A 19,040-nucleotide genomic window follows, 5' to 3' on the forward strand; every position below is an offset into this window, starting at 1 on the left:
GAGGAAATGACGAGATTTAATCTGTGGGCAGAGTGTTCCTGAGAAGCAGTCTGCGTTCAGGGCAGGATGAGGGCCGGTCTTTATCGACCGGGCCGCTGGCCCCTGTTCAGAAGTGCCTCAGGCTTCTTGACCCCCAGTCCTCAGCAATGCACATGCCAGCGGCTGGAGCAGAACTTACTCTTCCCATGTGTGATGGACTCTGAGATTTTAAACTGTCCCATCGATTCTTTTGAAAATGGGTTTCACAACCTATAGTCTGAAAAACATTGATTTCTAGTAAGTTTCAAAATCTGGAATATAAGCTCCATTAGATGCCAGTCTTCCCCAGCACCTGAAATAGTGCTTGACATCTGTGGCTCAACACATATTTGCTGAATGAATGAATGACTGGATGGATGAATGGATGGATGGACGCATGAATGAATGGATGGACTGGCAAGGGCTAGTTCACACTCTGGTCCATTTTACAGATGTGAACATTGAGGCCAGGAGAGGTGTTGTGAACTCGCCACAACACAGAGCTCAGTTCTTAAGCCAGTGTTTGATTTGTTTTTTTCTATAGTTCCCACTAGTTTGGCCTCCGTGGTGAGGATATTATGGAACAGGCTGCTCACTCGAGGGGTAACCTGTCCTTTGATGAGGGATACTGGACTAGTTGATGCTTGTGCCGTGTGGACGTGGACACTGTGTTATCGGCAGTGGCCGATCACAGGCATGGCCCCGGGCGGTGGCTGGGCCGTTTTCTCTTTCCTTCTGTGATCACCTACAAGGATAATTTCCCAAAGGGTGTTCACACCAGATCTCTGCCTCTTAAGGATTTTCCAGTGTCCAGGAGGTTGCAGTCCCGGTTATTAAAAAGCAAACTTGGGTTGTTTCTCGTGATTTCAGGAAATAGGAGTCGTTAAAAAAACCTGACATACTTAATGCAGTCATATTAAACCTAAAAGCACTGGAACAAACACACGGAACGGAAATGCCTTAGCTCGGAGGCCTCCTGGTTGCTGTTCTTCCCTTGTGATTTCTGCTCGGGGTCATGCTCTTCCTTTTAGGAAGCGGCGATCACATCTGGAAGTTTTTCATGATGGCAGAGGTCTTAGTTAGCAAACTTGTCGGTGGCACACTGAGTAAAAATCAGTGCAGAATTGGAGAAACGTAGACCCTCCTTTTTCCTAGAGAGGAAATTAAGGCTGGAAGTGACTTCCTGTCTGGGAACCCCCCAATCTCTCCGTCACTGACCTTCCTCCTCTCTTTTGTGGGGTGCCCCATTGTGAGTCTTGCATTTGGTTAGGGTTGTGGGGGATGATGGCTCTGAAGGCATTGCCTGAAGACTTCTATTTATTTTTTAAGATGAAGGAGATTTAAGGGTCCGTTTAAGAATACCTGGAGGAGCCCTGGCCGGTGAGGCTCACTGATTAGAGAGTCGGCCTGAGCACCCAAGGGGGAGGGTTTGATTGTCCCTGGGTTGCAGGTTCAATCCCCTGTCCCGTCAGGGTACCTGCCAGAGGGAACCAATCCATGTGTCTCACATCGGTGTTTCCCTCCCTTCGTTTCTCCCTCCCCCGCTTTCACTCTCTAAAAATCAGTGGAAAAGAGATCATCGGATAAGGACAACCACAATTGTTTAAGGAGTGAATTAAAAAGAACACCTGGAGGAGGCAAGTCAGGCATTTGGAAATACGTGCTCTGCCTTTGCCATGTCTCCTTCCTCCCCCCCCCACCCCCCCCACACACACACTGACTCTGGGGGGGCGTTTGTGAGGTGAGGATTTGGAGGGTGACCTTTTCGGGGGAGCTGGTCTTGGGAGCCCCCCTCCCTCTGTGCTTTAGTGCCGTGTGCCCTCCGCAGCCCTGGCCCCGCCCAGGGCATCTCCTGGCTTCTTGGGTCTTTCTCAGATGGGGTGGCACCGGCGTCCTGGCTCCCGGTTCCTGCTGCCTGCTCTGTGGTGGGTTTCCCCCTCCGCGGCTTCCTGACCTCACCACGGGCACACGTGGGGAATGACAGCCTCGGGAACCGAAAGTTCCCATGGCTTGTGCTACCGAATCCCTTTCTCCCACAGAGAATCGGTGTCGAGCAGGAGACATCAGATGCCCCTTGGCCTTACGTCCCTGGGTTTCACCCGGGCAGGTGGGTCGCCACCCCCCTTCGGGCGTTTGGCCACTTAAGCAGCTGCTGCTGAGATGCCTTTGGTTGGCATAGCTGGGCGTGGGGAGAGACTGCTACTGGCATCAAGACAGCAGCTGCCACGCGGTGAGGCACGGATAGCCCCACCGCCCGGGCTCACCTGGCTCGGGATGTCCATCAGGCTGTGGCTAAAGCCTGTCTTAAGTGGGTCCCTGGTATTTGGGGCCCCTGGAGAGGACCGCTGTGTGGGCCCTGTGAACCCCCCTGCGCCTCCTGGGGTTCTGTTACATCCGGAAACAAAGGCCACGGCCCGAGAATGGGACCCCAAGCACAGAGCTCTGAGGGGAAAGACCTGGTGAGCTTTTGGATGCTACCACCAGAGGTATTTGGACCACAAGTTTACCTCTTTTTGTGTCTCTTGGTTTAAAAAAGGGGGTGCATATTTTCCTCTTGTTTGTGCTTAAATAAAACAATCTTTAGACACTGGAGTTTCTTATTCCTACTCTGGTCTTAAAACGTTGTTGCCTTTTTAAGACTAAGAGGTGGATACGGTTTTGTTGACAGAAATTTCTGGGACTTGATTATAACTCTAACCAATTAGAGATTTCCCCGTGGGGGCGGCTGAATTCATGTTGTTCCTTCTGTAACATCATGGGTACCCCGCCCAGACTGCCACGGCACGCGTGGCTCTGTGACGTGAAGGCGGGGCCTGCTCCGAATGGAACTCCTTCGATAGGTTATGAGGCAGAAGTTGTATTTTTTTCTTAGAAAAGTGACATTTTTAATATTTTAAATAGAAAAACCTTGGTAGTTTTCACCACTAAGAGAATGAAATGTGTAGAATAAAAAGCTCGAGATGTAAGGTAGAGGAGGAGGAGGACTGAGTTCTTACCGCGGCCCTCACCCCGCGTGGCCCTCCCTGCAGTTCACGTTCAGGGAGTGTCGCTGGCGGGGGGCCAGGCCCCGGCAGGCGGTGCCACACGCTGGCCGAGGAGGCGGGTGGGGACTCGGTGCTGGGGCCCGGGTCGCCCAGCCTCGCGGGCGGTCCTAAGAGCAGTAGCTGGTACTCCCGGGCCTCACACCCAGAGCAGGGCCTGGTCACAGGGCCGGGAAACCCTGTAAGGGCAGGGGACACCTCACACGGCCTCAGTAAATGAGACGAGGAGGGGAGTCAGGAATGAAAACACGTGCAAAGACGTGAAAAAGGGAGCTTGCTTTGGGAAGAGCTGGTGGAGCTGGTTGTACAACACTCTGAATGTAACTGATGCCCCCCCCCCCCCCCGAATTGTACGCTTAAAAATGGTGAAAATGGCCAATTTAAAAACATTAAATGGGCAGAAAGTATGTGAGGTAGTTGATGTTCTTTTACCCTTTGAGTTCATACATTCCTTACAAAACCAAAGCATGGCTGCGGGGAGTAGCATGAGACGGAGTGGGCCTGGGTGGGCTCCACGAGCAGGTGGGGCCGTGGCAGGAGTTAAGGGGAGGGGGTGCCAGGTCACAGTCAGACTCTCTGGGGGCAGGTGGTCAGTGGGCTGGAGGGGACAGAGAGCATCAGGGAGCTTTGGGGCCAGAGTCTGAGCAAGAAGCAGTGAGCCTGGGCTGAGGCAGACGGCGGGGCTGGAGATGAACCGTTCCCGGGGAGGGCCGGAGGCCCAGGGAGGCGGTGGGGACCGGAGGAGCGGACAGGCAGACCGAGGCTCAGAACGGGATGCCTCGGAGACGCCCCGGGTGACCCTGCCCGGGAACTGTTCCTGGTCGAAGGGGCAGTGGAAGGCCACATGCCAGGTTGCGGGGGGCGGGGCAGAGATGGAAGCAAGGGAGTGAGCTGTAAGCCCAGCTTCCTGGCAGAGCGGGGAAGGAGAGAGGAAGTCTGGGATGACTCGTGGACGTGGCGAGGTGGGGACGACCAGTCCTCGGGCAGCATTAGCACGTGCCTGCTCCTCCTGTTCATCGCCCTGTAGGATGTTCTTGCGCAGACCCCGAGAGGCAGGTGGCGTTGCCCTGTTGTTTTTCTTCAACAGGTACTCGGGTTAGGGCTCAAGTTCTTAGGGCGGTTGCAACATTCTGAGTGGCTTAAAATAACAGAAATGTCTTGTTATTTTATATTTTTAAAAATAATTTTTCAATTATAGTTTATGGATAATATTATATTAGTTTCAATTATACAACCCAGTGATTAGACATTTATATAGCTTATGAAGTAATCACCCGGTAAGGCTAGTTCCCATCGACACCAAGCGTAATTACTGCCATGTTACTGACTGTCGTCCCTGACCGCTTTGTAATTACCAGTTTGTACTTCGTCCCTCCCCTCTCACGCATCTCCCACACCTGGCAGCCCGCAGTCTGCTCTGTACCTCAGGCTGTTTCTGTTCTGCTTGTTCATTTAGTTGTTATTTTAGATTCCACACGTAAGTGAAATCACATGGTGTTGGTCTCCCTCTGCCATCTCTCTCTGCGTTCATCCTCCAGGTCTCCCTGTTCTTGCAGATGCAGGTTTCCTTCTTCTTTTTGGCTGAGCCACAGCCCGCTGTATCTGCCCCTCCAGCATTTATCCAGTGAGGCCCTGGTAGCTTCCATATCGTGGCCACTGTAAATAATGCTGCCATGAACTTATGGGTGCATTTGTCTTTTCAGTTGAGCATAAGACAAGAAGTTTCTCATATCTCAGTCTGGAGGCTGGAAATCAAAAATCAAGGTGTCGGCAGGGCCACACCCCACGGCACCTGAAGCCTCCCTGGGCTCATTCCAGACCCTGTGGCCTCCGCAGCCCGGCACTCCTGGCGGTGGCTGCATCACTGCAGTCTCCGCTCCCTCACCTCCAGTGCCCCCCATCTCCGCTCCATCATCACACAGTGTCCCCCATCTCCGCTCCCTCACCTCCAGTGTCCCCCATCTCCGCTCCGTCACCTTCAGTGTCCCCCATCTCCGCTCCCTCACCTTCAGTGTCCCCCACCTCCGCTCCCTCACCTTCAGTGTCCCCCATCTCCGCTCCCTCACCTCCAGTGCCCCCCATCTCCGCTCCCTCACCTTCAGTGTCCCCCACCTCCGCTCCCTCACCTTCAGTGTCCCCCAGTCTCCGCTCCATCACCTTCAGTGTCCCCCAGTCTCCGCTCCATCACCTTTAGTGCTCCTCAGCTCCGCTCCATCACCACGCTGTGCTCCCCATTCCTGCTCCATCACCACGCAGTGTTCTCCGTGTCTCTGTATCTTTACATGATGTTCTCCTTCTGGATCTCTGAGTCCCAATGTCCTTCTTCACATAAGGACACCGGTCTTGGATGAGGGCCCACCCCATCTAATATGATGTCATCTTCCCTGGGTTCCATCTGCAAAGACCCTGTTTGCAGTACTGGGGTCAGGCAGTCCAATGTCCCCTTTTTGGAGGACACAACGCAACCCAGCACCATCTGATTTCAAAGTTCATGCTTGTCTCTTTCTGTTCTTTAAAAAAATCTGTCCCCAGTTTCTTCTTCTCTGTATAGTTTGAACTCAGTAATGCAAGATTCTGTTCAGATCTAAATGTCTGACAATGGCTGAAAAGGTTTTTTCTAAAATGTTTTTTTACTGACTTCAGAGAGACGAGGGAGAGGGAGAGATATACAAACGTCAGTGATGAGAGAATCATCGATCGGCTGCCTCCTACACCCCCCACCCTGGGGATTGAGCCGGCAACCCAGCATGTGCCCTCACTGGGAATCGAACCATGACCTGGTCAGCCACGGAGCCATGCCGGCCGGCACACTGACACGGTTTTCATTGGTGGGCACAGATGTCTTGGAGGAAGCACTTGGTCTTAACTGGGTGAAAAGTCAGGGACTGTTGGGGTGGCTGCTCCCACATGGGGGCCTGGGCTGCAGGAGGTGCTCACTGGACTCCCCATCATGGCTTCTTGGTAATTGGAGGTTTGAAATTGGTATGAAAAGGCTTCGCTTCCTTCCCGGGCTGACGTTTTGGGGAGTATGGGGGAGGACATGGCTGTCCGTGGGGACGTACAGAGAAACCGCATTGGAACAAACCCTTCCCCACCAGCCGGTTCCCATAGAACATCCGTTAGCACCGGCTCTGACCCAGCCCTGGCTGAGGAGGAAGAGGCGTTCAGGCGGGAATCTTCCCCTTCCTCGTTCTCCCCGCTTTCCTCGCGCATCGCTGCAGCCTGACGAACTTCCTTCTCCTCAGACGACTAGCGAGTTCCTCGACGTGGGAAGCATCGCATTTCAGCACAGCTAAGGCACCGCAGGAACTTTTTGCCCTTCTTTTTAAATCTTAAAGAGTTTACTGTCTTACAGTCCCCATGAGTGCGTAGTTGGAAGACCCCACAGATTTCAAGAGGAACCATTGTTTTATGTTCCATTAAGGGGGGGGGGGGGGGAATTGCTTTAAGTTAAAGTGGAAAAAAAAGTTTATTTTTACTTAAGATTTTAATTTTATGCTCATGAACATCCTTTCAGATTTGTTCAGACACATACATTGGTCATAACCCTCCTGTGCACCCTTTTTAGAGAAAAATAAGTGGAAGTTTTCCAGAAACACATCCACGTGCCCTAACTTACCGGAATTGCTTGTCAACTGGGAGTAATCCGTGTTTGTTTTGTTTATTGAATGAATGGGAAAACTGAGATGTACCCTCTCTTGAGAGAGCAGTCTCCATGGTCTGAGCCACTCCCACCTGTTCTGTAAATGTTGAGGCCGGGTTGCAGGTGATAAAACAACTCCGCCCCTCGGACTGCTTACCTGGCAGGTTGCACAGTGCACCTCAAGGTCACAGCTGTGAAAGGCAGAACTGTGTCTTAGGTTTGATGGGGACGAAACTCTGGTCTCTGTCCACCTTCTCCATCGCCCCCTGGCGGTGGGCTCACCTGGCCCCAGGGGCCTGTCTGTGGGCTCCAGGCTCCCCCGCCCCGAACTCTCCAAGGGGACCTCATGGGTGAAATTGAAGACAGGCAGACCGTCTGTCTGCACAGCTAGAAGAAGAATTGAGGCAGTGGCTAAAATGTTAATAACCTGGGGGAACAAATTACTGCCAATATTCAGTCACTTGGGCTCGATCGTGGTACCTGTGACTTTCAAGCCAGGGATCCCCGTGCGTCCCCACACCCTGCGGGGAAAGCCTGGCCCTCTGCGTCCACCCTCCCTCGGGACTTGGCCTGTGACCCCCCTGCTCACTGGACTCTCTCTAAGACTAAGAGGAAGAGGTTAGTCAGAGAGACCTGCGTGTGAATGTCACCTCTGTGCGCAATTTGCTGATCTCAGAGGGCCTCAACTTCCTGACGGCAATAAATACCCACTCCCGGTGCCGGTGGGTAGGTCTTCTGTTTTTATTGATTTTTTATGAGATAACATGGAAATCTCCCTGGTGGCGTGTTAGATCTCAATAAATATCCGTCATATTTCATCCTCCTTCTCCGAGTTTTAAAAGCAGCTTTCCGTCAGATTTTGAGAGGGAACATTAAAGTTAATATCCAAGTAAGAATTCTTTCGATTACTTACAGTTTTGAGTAATGGGTATATGCAGTAAAACGTTTCCATTCCCCAACTTTCACGTTGCGAGTGAGAAACTAGTATCTTTTCTCCCCGAAGCCAGATTTCATCTCTACAGTAAATACTGCTCTCCCACTGGGCATAGGGGAAACGGGGCAGTATTAGCTAGAAAATCCCCTAAGGCAGCCGTCAGCTACCTTCCGGGCCTCGCGGACCGCCCGAGGTCTGCTGCTCTAAGGCCCCGTTGGGACCCGCGGGTGTGGGAACGGCCTGTTTGGACCGGATGGAGCAGTTGCTTTTGATCTCATGTGCCAGGTTCTTGTACTTTGTCAGGGTCTTATTTATTGTTGCTTCTAGAAGCTTCCCAAGTCTGACCTCTTAGCCCTGACTCCTCATTTGTATTTTGGAAATCAGTGATTTGAAGCGTGTGCTTTCGAATCAGACCATCGAGGCCCCACACCCTAACTGCCCGTGTTTTCCGATGTGACCACGGGCAGGTTAACTTCCCTGAGCTTCAGGCGCCTCTCCTGCACGTGGCAGGTGACCCCGCCTCGCAGACACGCGGCCTGTGAACGGTGGACCCCGCAGACCGCTCCGCTCGGAGAGGGCAGCCTGCGCTCCGTGCTGGCTGTGGCGGTGAATAGCGTTCCCAGGTCACGCCTGTCTGCGGTGCCGGTGATCTCAACACCCCCGGCTGTTCTCCTGAGGCCCTCTCCTTCCTCTCATTTCCCTCCCGTGGAAACAGCGCCTTTAAAGAATAATGCTGATAATTTGCTGCCACCTGCAGGCTAATGTGGGGAGAGCAGGACATGTAATGTGCTAACTTTCTTCGATTCTGAATATTAAATCTCAAGGTCATCTTGGAGGCCCCAAGGCCAAAGGGGGGCAACCCCATGACCCCATTTTCTGAGATATTCTTTTTCCCTGGTACTCTAACTAAATACAGGAATGATACTCGAATCCCTTTAGATTCTTTCTGGAATTGGGCAGCTATGCATAAAGCACTGTTAGTAACCAGATACTGAAGTTTCCTGCTTAAGTAGATTTGCAAAAGGCTGTTGATGAAAAAGTATGAGTCTTTGTTATTTAAGCCACGGTTTAGCATCTGAGTTTGGGGGTCTTGGTGTGTGTGGGGGGGTGTCTTGTTCTAGTTGGAGAAGTAGAAAGGTCTGAGGGAAACATTAAAAGTAAATAATGTTGCCCTGGCTGGTGTGGCTCAGTTGGTTGGGTGTCATCCCTTGGGCCAAAAGGTTGCTGGTTTGATTCCTGGTCAGGGAATATACCCTGGTTTGGGGCTTGATCCCCGGTAGGGGGCGTGCAGGAGGCAGCCAATCAATGTTCTGCTCTCACATCCGTGTTTTCTCTTTCCCCCTCTTCCTCTCTCTCTAAAAATCAATTTAAAAAATCTTTAAATAACGTTTATAAGGAACTCCCATCTGGTTCCTTCCGTGGTGCCTGTATGATTGCTGCCTGGATGCCTGTCTTCCGTTTTCAGCCTCACACGCCTTTGTCAGGTAACCTGTGTCGGGATGCATTTGCAAGCACACGTGGACCCCAGATGGATTCTCTCAGCGCCTCGCCCGCAGTTTGAATCGCCCGCAGTTGGAGGCGCGCCGTGTCACTGCCGAAAAGCAGGGGGCGGGCCCAGTGAGGCCTCGGTGCTGAACTGCAGGGGGAATTTGTCCTGACGGAAGGATTTTAACCTGGGGAGGGACTTGATCACATTTCTGTCCTAGGAATAGCACCCAGGCGCCCGTTCACAGCTGCCTAGGGGAACCTGTGGGAGCAGTTATTCTTCGAGCCTCGCCACCCCGACTGCCCTCCCTCCCTGGTGGTGCTGAGGAGAGGGCCCCCTGGTCTGTCGGCCCCTCCAGTCTGCGGCTTCAGTGGTTTCACGTGCATGGCTGTGATCCTTCAGTGACTGTGAACACCTTTCCGTAGGCACCGTTTCAATATTGTTATGCTAGTGATGGATGTCATTACAATTATAGCTACCTTTGTGCCGTTAACATACAATGGGCTGGGTGGCAGGTGTCCTTGCACCTTACCGGATGTACACGCGTGTGTCATTGACGCGCCCCTCCTCGTGGCCTGGCTGCTCGCTGGCGCCTGTTGAACGGTGCGGTGTTCCTCCTTCCTCCTGTCCACCTGGCGGCTGGTCTGTCGTCGGCTGCGGGCCCCCTGCTCTGGGCCAGGCGTCCTCGAACTACGGCCCGCGGGCCACATGCGGGTGTTTTTGCCGTTTTGTTTTTTTACTTCAAAATAAGATATGTGCAGTGTGCATAGGAATTTGTTCATAGTTTTTTTAAAACTATAGTCCGGCCCTCCAACGTCTGAGGGACAGTGAGCTGGCGCCCTGTTTAAAAGGTTTGAGGACCCCTGCTCTGGGCGGTGCCACATGCTGCCGTGGCTGAGCTGGCATTTCCCAGGGACGATGTGGGGCGGGTGGGGAACAGCCATGGTGTCTGTGATGCTCACTGGCCCCCCGAAAAGCACCTGCTGCCGTGGGAGACTGAGCACACCCACCTGTGACATGGGGGGTAACTGTGACAGGGGGGGCACCTGTGACAGGGGGGTAACTGTGACATGGGGGTAACTGACATGGGGGTAACTGTGACATGGGTAACTGTGACAGGGGGGTAACTGTGACATGGGGGGTAACTGTGACGGGGGGGAAATGTGACATGGGGGGTAACTGTGACATGGGGGGTAACTGTGACGGGGGGGTACCTGTGACATGGGGGGTAACTGTGACGGGGGTAACTGTGACATGGGGGGTAACTGTGACATGGGGGCGCCTGTGACATGGGGGTAACTGTGACAGGGGGGTAACTGTGACATGGGGGCGCCTGTGACATGGGGGTAACTGTGACAGGGGGGTAACTGTGACAGGGGGGTAACTGTGACATGGGGGGTAACTGTGACATGGGGGGTAACTGTGACAGGGGGGTAACTGTGACATGGGGGTGCCTGTGACATGGGGGTAACTGTGACAGAGGGGGTAACTGTGACATGGGGGGTAACTGTGACATGGGGGTAACTGTGACATGGGGGGTAACTGTGACATGGGGGGTAACTGTGACATGGGGGTAACTGTGACAGGGGGGTAACTGTGACATGGGGGCACCTGTGACATGGGGGGTAACTGTGACAGGGGGGGTAACTGTGACAGGGGGTAACTGTGACATGGGGGGTAACTGTGACATGGGGGTAACTGTGACAGGGGGGTAACTGTGACAGGGGGGTAACTGTGACATGGGGGTGCCTGTGACAGGGGGGTAACTGTGACAGGGGGATGGGTGGGCGGGCTGTGACACAGTAGTAGGATTTAAGGGGCACGAGGAGCTCGGTGAGCAAGATAAATAATATGAAAACGTGGTACTTTAAAAAACTTAAGGTGAAGAAACCATGATGAGCAACATGCTCACGTTTTAAACAAAGACAAGAGCAGGATCAGTGCTGTGCAGAGCTGTTTTGGAGCCTGTGGCAAAATTGGGTATTTGCTTCATCGTGGGCTCTGAATTAACTTTGATTTTTACAAATGATTACATTAAAGGGTTAAAATTACTCATAGTGAGTTTTTTGGTGCCCCCTCAAATTTTGCACCGATGCTGTGGGGGCTCACTGGGTGGTGGGTGGAGGCGAGGACAGAGGTGCTGCCTCCCTGGTCTTGTGCAGGAATGCTGGGACTGAGGGCTCTGCCTGCAGGACCAGCAGGCCCGCTCCGACCCAGGGCAGCGGGCGCCGCTGCGACTGGTCTTGAAGAATGTGGAGAGTTCATATGGGTGCTGGTCTTTTCTCTGAATATACACGTTGGGGATTGCTAAGGGGACCTGGATAACACACACACACACACACACACACACACACACACACGTATATATATGTATATGTACAGGGTGGGGCAAAAGTAGGTTTATAGTTGTGAGTATGCAAAACATTGTTTATTCTTATATTATTTAACTAGAGGCCCGGTGCACGAAATTTGTGCACGGGCAGGGCCCCTAGGCCTGGCCAGCAATCAGGGCCAATCTGTGGGGCGACTGGCGGGGTGATTGGAGCCCCCGCTCTCACCCGCCTTGGCTGGCCTGGTGCTGCCTGCTCGTCAGCCCTGCCCCCCACTGTGGGGCAATTGGGGGGCCCCTGCTGGCACCCACCTTGGCTGGCGGCCTGGCGCCGCCCACTCACTGGCTCCACTCCTTGCTGCCGCGGTTGGGGCCTGTGGGCTGGGGGCAGCTCCTGCATTGAGTGTCTGCCCCCCTGGTGGTCAGTGCACGTCATATCGATCGGTTGTTCCATCGTTTGGTTGATTTGCATATTAGGGTTTTATTGTATAGGATTATTGTATTATTTTCCATACAAACAACTGTAAACCTACTTTTGCCCCATCTTGTCAATGAGCACGTGCCACACCCACACACCCACACCCACACACACACACACACACACACACACACATATATAAAAGCTACGAGAAGGTGTTTCCTACACCCACTCCCTAGTGGAAGGAAACAGGCCGCGTGCTCAGCGGTTCCTCCTCGCCTTGGGGTGCAGTGTGGGTTCACAGCCAGAGGAAGCTGGAGCCTCTGGAGCGCCCCCACCCCACCCCGCTCCCTGAGAATTACTGGTGGTGCGAGTCACTAGTTTAGAACTGCAAGCCTCGCCCAGATTTCATTCCTGGCCTTGTCCCTCCTCTGCTTAGCATGACTGAGCACGTGAGCAGAAACTGAGCAAATGCTGTGCTTTCTGAATTCCGGCTTTGGCAGTCGAAGCTGGTGGTTTTTAGTGGTTAACGCCGTCTCCTGTGGCCCTTTCTGGGCAAACGAGGTTGGTTCAAGGGGCAGAGAGATGATGGTGGGTCCACCCTCATTGGCTTGATTCTGGCTGGGGTCGGGGGTCGGACGTAAAGGAAGACTGTGTTTAGCTTGCTTTTCTTACAGCCTTTCTTTGTAACCCCGACAGGTCTGCTGAGAACAGACCCAGTGCCCGAGGCTGGAGAGGATGCTGCTGCCACCATCAGTGTCACGGAGACCCTGTCCGAGGAGGAGCAAGAAGAGCTGAGGAGCGAGCTCGCAAAGGTACGGGAGCATTCCCTCCGGAGCTTGCCGCTCTGCACTTAGAATAAAGCGCCGCTTGGTTTTCTGAAGCTCTTGGTGACATCTGACAGCCAGGTCCAAGGGAGAGAAAGCGGCGTGTGTTCACTTGTCCTAGAGCGGGAAGAGCAGGCAGGGGAGAGAGAATCACTTTGTTTTTGCACGAGAGAAGGTATATTTGGGTAAAGTGGGTCTGGGAAGGAGGGTGATGAGGAAATGGATGAGACGGGTCTTCCTACGGTTAATACCCTTGGCTTTCTGTCTGCATCCGTGACTTTGTTCTACCCTGGGCCGTGGTTTGGATATCAGCACCTTTGAACCTGCTCTCTTTCTCTCTCTCAGAAGTAACCATTTATAGTGTACAGTTCAGTGGTGTTTAGCACAGTCACCATGTTGTGCAACTGCCACTTCTGTCTAGTTCCAAGCATTTCCAGCACCCCCAGAGGAGACCCACAGTCATTAGGCGGGCACCCCCCAGGACCCCCTCAGCCCCTGCCAATCTGTTTCTGTGGGTTAACCTGTTCTGGATATTTCGTAGAAATAGAATTTTCCGACACGTGACCTTGTTCCTGGTTTCTTTCGTTCAGCGTGTTGGTGGGCGTCCTCCTCCTGTAGCATGTGTTGGTCTTCACTGCTTTTCATGTGAATGACAGTCCATCGTCTGAATCGACCGTATTTTGCTTATCCATCCATCCATCCATGGACATTGGGTGTTTCCACCTTTTGACTCACAGAGACTGAGGAACACTTGTGTGAAAGGACTTGTTTGCGTGCCTAATTTCAGTGCCTTTAGTTATAAGCTTGGAGATGCTGTGCCATATGGTTATTCCACAGGACTCTTTGGGGAGCCATCAAAACTGTTTCTGCAGCAGGGGCACCATTTCACATGCCCATCAGTACATCCTGCTGCCAGCGTTTGCCATTTTCTGTCTTTTTTATTATAACAGTCCTAGTGAGTATTAAGTGATACCTTGTTGTGGTTTTAATGCTGTTTACTAGTGACCAATGCTATTGAGCATCTTTTCTTGTGCTTATTAGCCATTTGCATATATTCTTTAGAGAAATGTATATTCTAATCCTTTGCCCAGTTTTTCAAAAACTTTTTTTGGTCTTTTTGTTGTTGAGATAAGAGCTCTCTATGAGATTTGCAAGTGTGTGATTTTCAGATGTTTTCTCCCCTTCTATATGTTGCCTTTTCTTTCTCTTCATTGTGTCTTATTGCACAAAAGTTCCACATTGTGATGAAGTCCAGCTTATTTTCTCTTTAATTGCTTGTGCTTCTGGTGTTATCTAAGAACTTTTTTCCAAAACTCAGATCATGAAGATCTACCTGTGTTTTCTTCGAAGACTCTGAGTGTATATTTAAGCCTTCGATCTCTTTGGAGTTAATTTCTGTTTATGGTTTGTTGGTGTACAATTGCTCGTAGTACTATTCTCTTTTAACCTGTAAGGTCAGTAGTGATGTTGCCACTTTCATTTCTGATTTTAGTTATTTGTGACTTCACCTTTATTTGTTGTCATTCCAGCTAAAGGCTTGTCAATTTGGTTGATCTCTTTAAAGAACCAGTGGGTTCCTTGATCTTCTCTGTGGTTTGTCTGTTCTCTGTTTCGTTTACCTTCACTCTTACCTTTATTACTCCCTTCCTTCGGTTAGCTCTGGGTTGAGTTTTCTTTTCTTTTTCTAGTTCCTTACGGTGTGCGATCACATTGATTTGAGATCTTGCTCTTTCCTGAATGTAGGCCTTTAGAGCTGTAAGGTCCCTTGGCGCACCCCTTTCATGTGCCCCATAAGTCTTGTGTTGTGGTTTTGTCCATCTGAACCTACATAAGATGGACAAGTTCCTAAAAACACATAAATGATCATAACTGATCCTCCAAAAAATAGAAAATCTGAACAGACCCACAACATGTAAAGAGATTATATCAGTAATCAAAAACCTCCCAAAAAAGTACAAGACCAGATGGTTTTACTGGTGGATTTTACCAAACATTTGAAGAATGAATGCCAGTGGATTCTTCCTCACTCATTCTAAAAGGCGGGATTAGCCTGATCCAAAAATCAGACACGTGTCAGCCTCATCCTCCTGCCTGTGCTCGGGGCTTCTCCACGGACGTCTTTCCAGCTCTGCTCCAGGGCATTTCAGTGCCTGAAGCCAGGTACTTGTGAGGGCCTCCATGAGTCACGCACCTCCTCACACCAGGCACCTCACTGGTTGTTGGCCCCACGGGGGCGGGGGGGGGGGCGCTGTTCTTGGAGCCGGGCCCACTTCCCACCACCTCCCAAGGCGGGTCAGTCAGCACCAGGTCCACAGGGACTTCCATGGGACCGGCCGCTCAGGGAGACAGTTAGATTTCTTCGTGGCTGTGGCTTTGGCAGGCGCTGGGCTGATGTTTCCCGTACAAACGCAGATGGTGTATGCAGAGAGGTTGTATTTTGTGCGTGTTGTGGTGGGAGCTGGAGATTAGCTTGAGTTAGTATGCAAATACCGGGTTTTATGGGCATTCGAGTAGAAATGTCCAGCAAGACATGTGGGCCAGAGGTCAGGCGAGGGGTGTTAGGGTGATGGGAATGTTACCTGGGTAGAGGTTTGAGTCCTGAGCCTGTGAGACAGCTGAGTAAGGACGTACAGGGACAGGGGAGAGGGTGAGGGGCAGCGGAGGACACGGCCGCATGGAAATAGCCGGAGAGGAAAGAGAAGCCTCACCGGAGAGATGAGCACATCACCAGTTTATTAACAGCGTGTCCTCTGTTATCTAGAAAGTGACAGATACAGTGGATCAAACATCGTTTCAGAATGACTTGAGAATTTTGAGCATCATTTTGCACTAACAACCTTAACTCATCGAATGACCTTGCTATGTTCTCACCCAACCTCTTGCTGGCAGGTGGAAGAGGAGATCCAGACCCTGTCTCAGGTGCTGGCCGCGAAGGAGAAGCACCTGGCGGAGATCAAGCGGAAGCTGGGCATCAGTTCCCTCCAGGAGCTCAGGCAGAACATCGCCAAAGGGTGGCAGGACGTGACGGCGACGCCTGCGTAGGTCCCCTGGACCACACGCTGGTCTTAAAGGGCGCCTGTGCTCCTTTTGTCTGGGGAGGGACTAGGAAGGCAGTGAGGACGAGTCTGCAGTTTTCTTTGTACTAAGCAGGGCACTTTCCCCTAACGCTCAGGCGTACCTCAGTCTCCTGTGACTTTGGCCTTCCAGACTGTTGAAGGGACTAGAAAGAAAACCAGCCTCAACCTGAGTCGAGGAAATACCATTTACGTTCCAAAAGTGTTCTGTGTGGACTTGCCGGACCCGCACATGTGGTTTAGTTCTGAGTAACGGGGCAGAGTGGGCGGTGAGAGAACCCGAGACCAGATGGGACAGGGCAGTCTGAGTCACACACCGATCAGAAGGGGGCGGGATCCTTCTGCCCTCTCTTCCCAGGAGACTCTCGGGTCACCCCCTCCGACACGTGCTGGCGGCAGAGGCCCCCCTTCGCTTTCAGTCATTTCCATCACGTGATGCGTTTTGTTTCCCACACTGGGAGGAGCACAAGTCTAGCAATAGATTCCGAGCTGTGCTCTCTGTCACCTGCATTCAGTCCCACCTGCTGAGCTGGGGGCCCGCAGCAGCGAGGCCCACTGACCTGACATGACTGCACCAGGGTGCCCACCCCGGGCCCCCTTTCCACCCAGACATGGCGGCGGTGGGAAGACACGCAGGAAACCGTGACACTGCGTTGGTTTTTCATATTGACCGCAAAAGGGTCGTTCTTTCCTGTAATGTGGGTTCTGGACCCCTTTGCCGAGGGCTTTGCTAATCCCTGGGGAGATGAGAGAGGGAGGCGGTGAGTCAGACCTTCGTGTCCCCGCAAACAGCACAGCCAGGCGTCACGGTTATTCTAAATATCAGACCTGGAGGTTCTCTGTGGAGCGTCCCCCAGCCCTTATCTGGTGGCTCTGCAGACGGGCCGCGTCCCCATATTCTTCGTGCTCATTGGGTGCATTTGGGTAATGAAGTGCGCGTGGGCCGACCTTGCTCCCGGCCCCTCTGTAGGGAGGGACTTGTGGAAGGCGTGTGAGGAATTGGACTTCACCTTTGTTTTGTTTGGCTTACCCGGCCAAGGCGAGGGTAAGAGGCGTCCTTCTCCCAGCCTCTGGCTCACTGTCACTGTTGCTCCGGGCTGCTGTTAGCCCTCGCCCTGACCGATGGCCCTTCCCGGCCTCTGTCCTCTGGCTGGCCGGGCAGCGCAGAAGGCTGTGTCCGCAGCGATGGTTAAGGATTTGGATGCCGTGATGAGGCCGACCCGGTGGTTGGGGAGGATTTTAGATGATCTAGAAATGAAGGTTAGCTTCCCTTTCTTTGATCTGTTCCGTTATAATTCCATACAGATACAAAAAGACATCTGAAACCTTGTCTCAGGCCGGACAGAAGGCATCGGCTGCTTTTGCATCGGTGGGATCGGTCATCACCAAGAAGCTGGAAGACGTCAAGTAGGTCCTGTTTTTTCTGGCTCGTTCTGTGGCTGAGGCAGATGGCAGTGTGCTGTGGTTGCCTCAGTGCCCTGACTCTGGTTCCTGGTGACCCTGGATTCCGTGCCAGGGTAGCGGCACACCTTCAAACCAGGGCCTGCAGGTCCCCCAGGCCTGGCCCTCTAACCTTTAAGTATAGTTCACAGTAACCACCTTATGAATTCATTTAAGGTTCTTGAACAATTCTGGTTGTGAACTTTTGTCCTTTGAGTCCTTCCTGATCACATGGAGTTGGTATGCCCCTTGTATGCAAGTTGTAGTCATGGGCCGAGCCTGGTGTCTCCCTGGGGGTGAGTCCAGGAGCACCAAAGCGCATGCGTGGCCTCTCCGTGGTGCGTTTTCACACAACGGAGACACGACACCACACTCACGTGTGCCCTGCTATGCACTCATTTATAAGTCGTATCTGTGTTCCTGCTTATGCCCAAATCTTGATTTTGCACGGTTGCTTTTTGTTTTGCAGTTCTGTTTCAGTTGAGTCTGCAGACTTCTCCGGGCCATGCTGATAAACCCGCTTCCCGTGTGTGCCCCCCCACGTGCATAGAGTAGCACTGGAGAGGATGGATGTGGCTTAATTGGCTGCGCTTCTGTTGGCATGAAAGATTTGTTTTAAAAACAAAACCCTTAGATTGCATGTCTCTGTGCTTTTCATTTGTGGGGACAGATCTTACAACCAGAATTTTGTTGGCTGAACAACTTTGTCGTCCTGAGCATAAGGTGGTGAGCGCAGCGTCCTTGGACCTGCTCACGAGGACAGGCCCCTCTCACGCTCTCAGCTCCTGTCTCGCTGACTCAGCTGGGTCAGAATCCAGCTCAAACCTGACTTTGGAGAAGGGGGTGATTTAATTGTTTTAGATTTACCCGAACTTCCTTTCTTTTTTAATGCTGGCTCTGGCTTCTTGCAGATTGCAAGCCTTTTCCCACTCCTTTAGGTAAGGAGCGTCCGCGCCGTCAGGCGGCTCAGCGGTCGTCTGCCGCGTGTGCTTCCTTAGGTTGTGGTGCCCAGTTGGATGGTCGTGTTCGTCCGCTGCCTGACTTTCTTGCGTTTGGAATACTTTTCTCTCTGGTGCTGTTCCTGTCTCTAAGGGAGGGTTTCTTGTAGACCATGGGTAACGAGTAAATGAAAGAACTGTTTGACATTGTGGCTCAAGGGCTGTGCATATGATTTTGACATGCCTTTTTTACTTTCATTTTTGTAAAGAAACATCTCTGCCATGGCGTGCAGAACCCCTCCCTTCTAACGTCTGACCTTGTGTGTGCGGTGCGTTCATTTCCTTGGTGCCCTCGTAAGGACGCGTCTGCCTGCTCCCGCGTGCCCTCGTGCCGGCCCGGCTCGCACTGGCAGTCTGTCTCCTACAGCGTGCCCGAGTGTCTTTTATGTATGTGGCAAATATACATACGATAAAATGTGTGTATGGTAAAGCACACATGCGATAAAATATACTAATACTCTGCACTTTTTAGTACCTGTTTTACTAGCTTAAAGTTTTTACGATTTATCATTTCTTTTCCGTCGTTATATTCTTTAACTGTGCACTCAGGGACGTTTCCCGGGCGTTAAAGGGAAAATAGAGTCTATTGGGCCAAAAGGGAAAGCCCATCAAAAAGACGTCAGGCCAGACGGTGCCTTCCAGAAGGAGCCACCGCGATGCTGCGGGCACCGCTCGCCTCCCCGTACAGATGGCTGAGCGTTAGGCAGGAGGCCAGGGTGGAGGGGTCCCCAGAGAGCAGGCGGAAGGCTGAGTGGTCGCCATCTCTGTCCTGCCATGCGAACGGTCTTCTCGGTCACTCGCTGTCCAGCTATTTGTCTTCTTACGCAAACGG

At 52.2% G+C, this 19,040-nt stretch overlaps 1 protein-coding gene across 2 annotated transcripts in view; it reads left to right on the forward strand.

Moving 5' to 3' along the window:
* Positions 1-19,040, forward strand: part of LOC307113894 (tumor protein D52) — a 73,032-nt gene that overhangs the window by 41,444 nt on the left and 12,548 nt on the right. For both annotated transcript variants that reach the window (XM_079795897.1, XM_079795898.1), the window contains exons 2-4: positions 12,569-12,684; positions 15,586-15,734; positions 17,076-17,177. In XM_079795897.1, coding sequence (XP_079652023.1) covers positions 12,569-12,684; positions 15,586-15,734; positions 17,076-17,177 — 367 coding nt within the window. The remainder of the gene's footprint in view (positions 1-12,568; positions 12,685-15,585; positions 15,735-17,075; positions 17,178-19,040) is intronic.

Source organism: Cnephaeus nilssonii (genome assembly GCF_951640355.1).
Source record: "Cnephaeus nilssonii genome assembly, chromosome: 18".
In the NCBI taxonomy this organism is placed as follows: Eukaryota; Metazoa; Chordata; class Mammalia; order Chiroptera; family Vespertilionidae; genus Cnephaeus; species Cnephaeus nilssonii.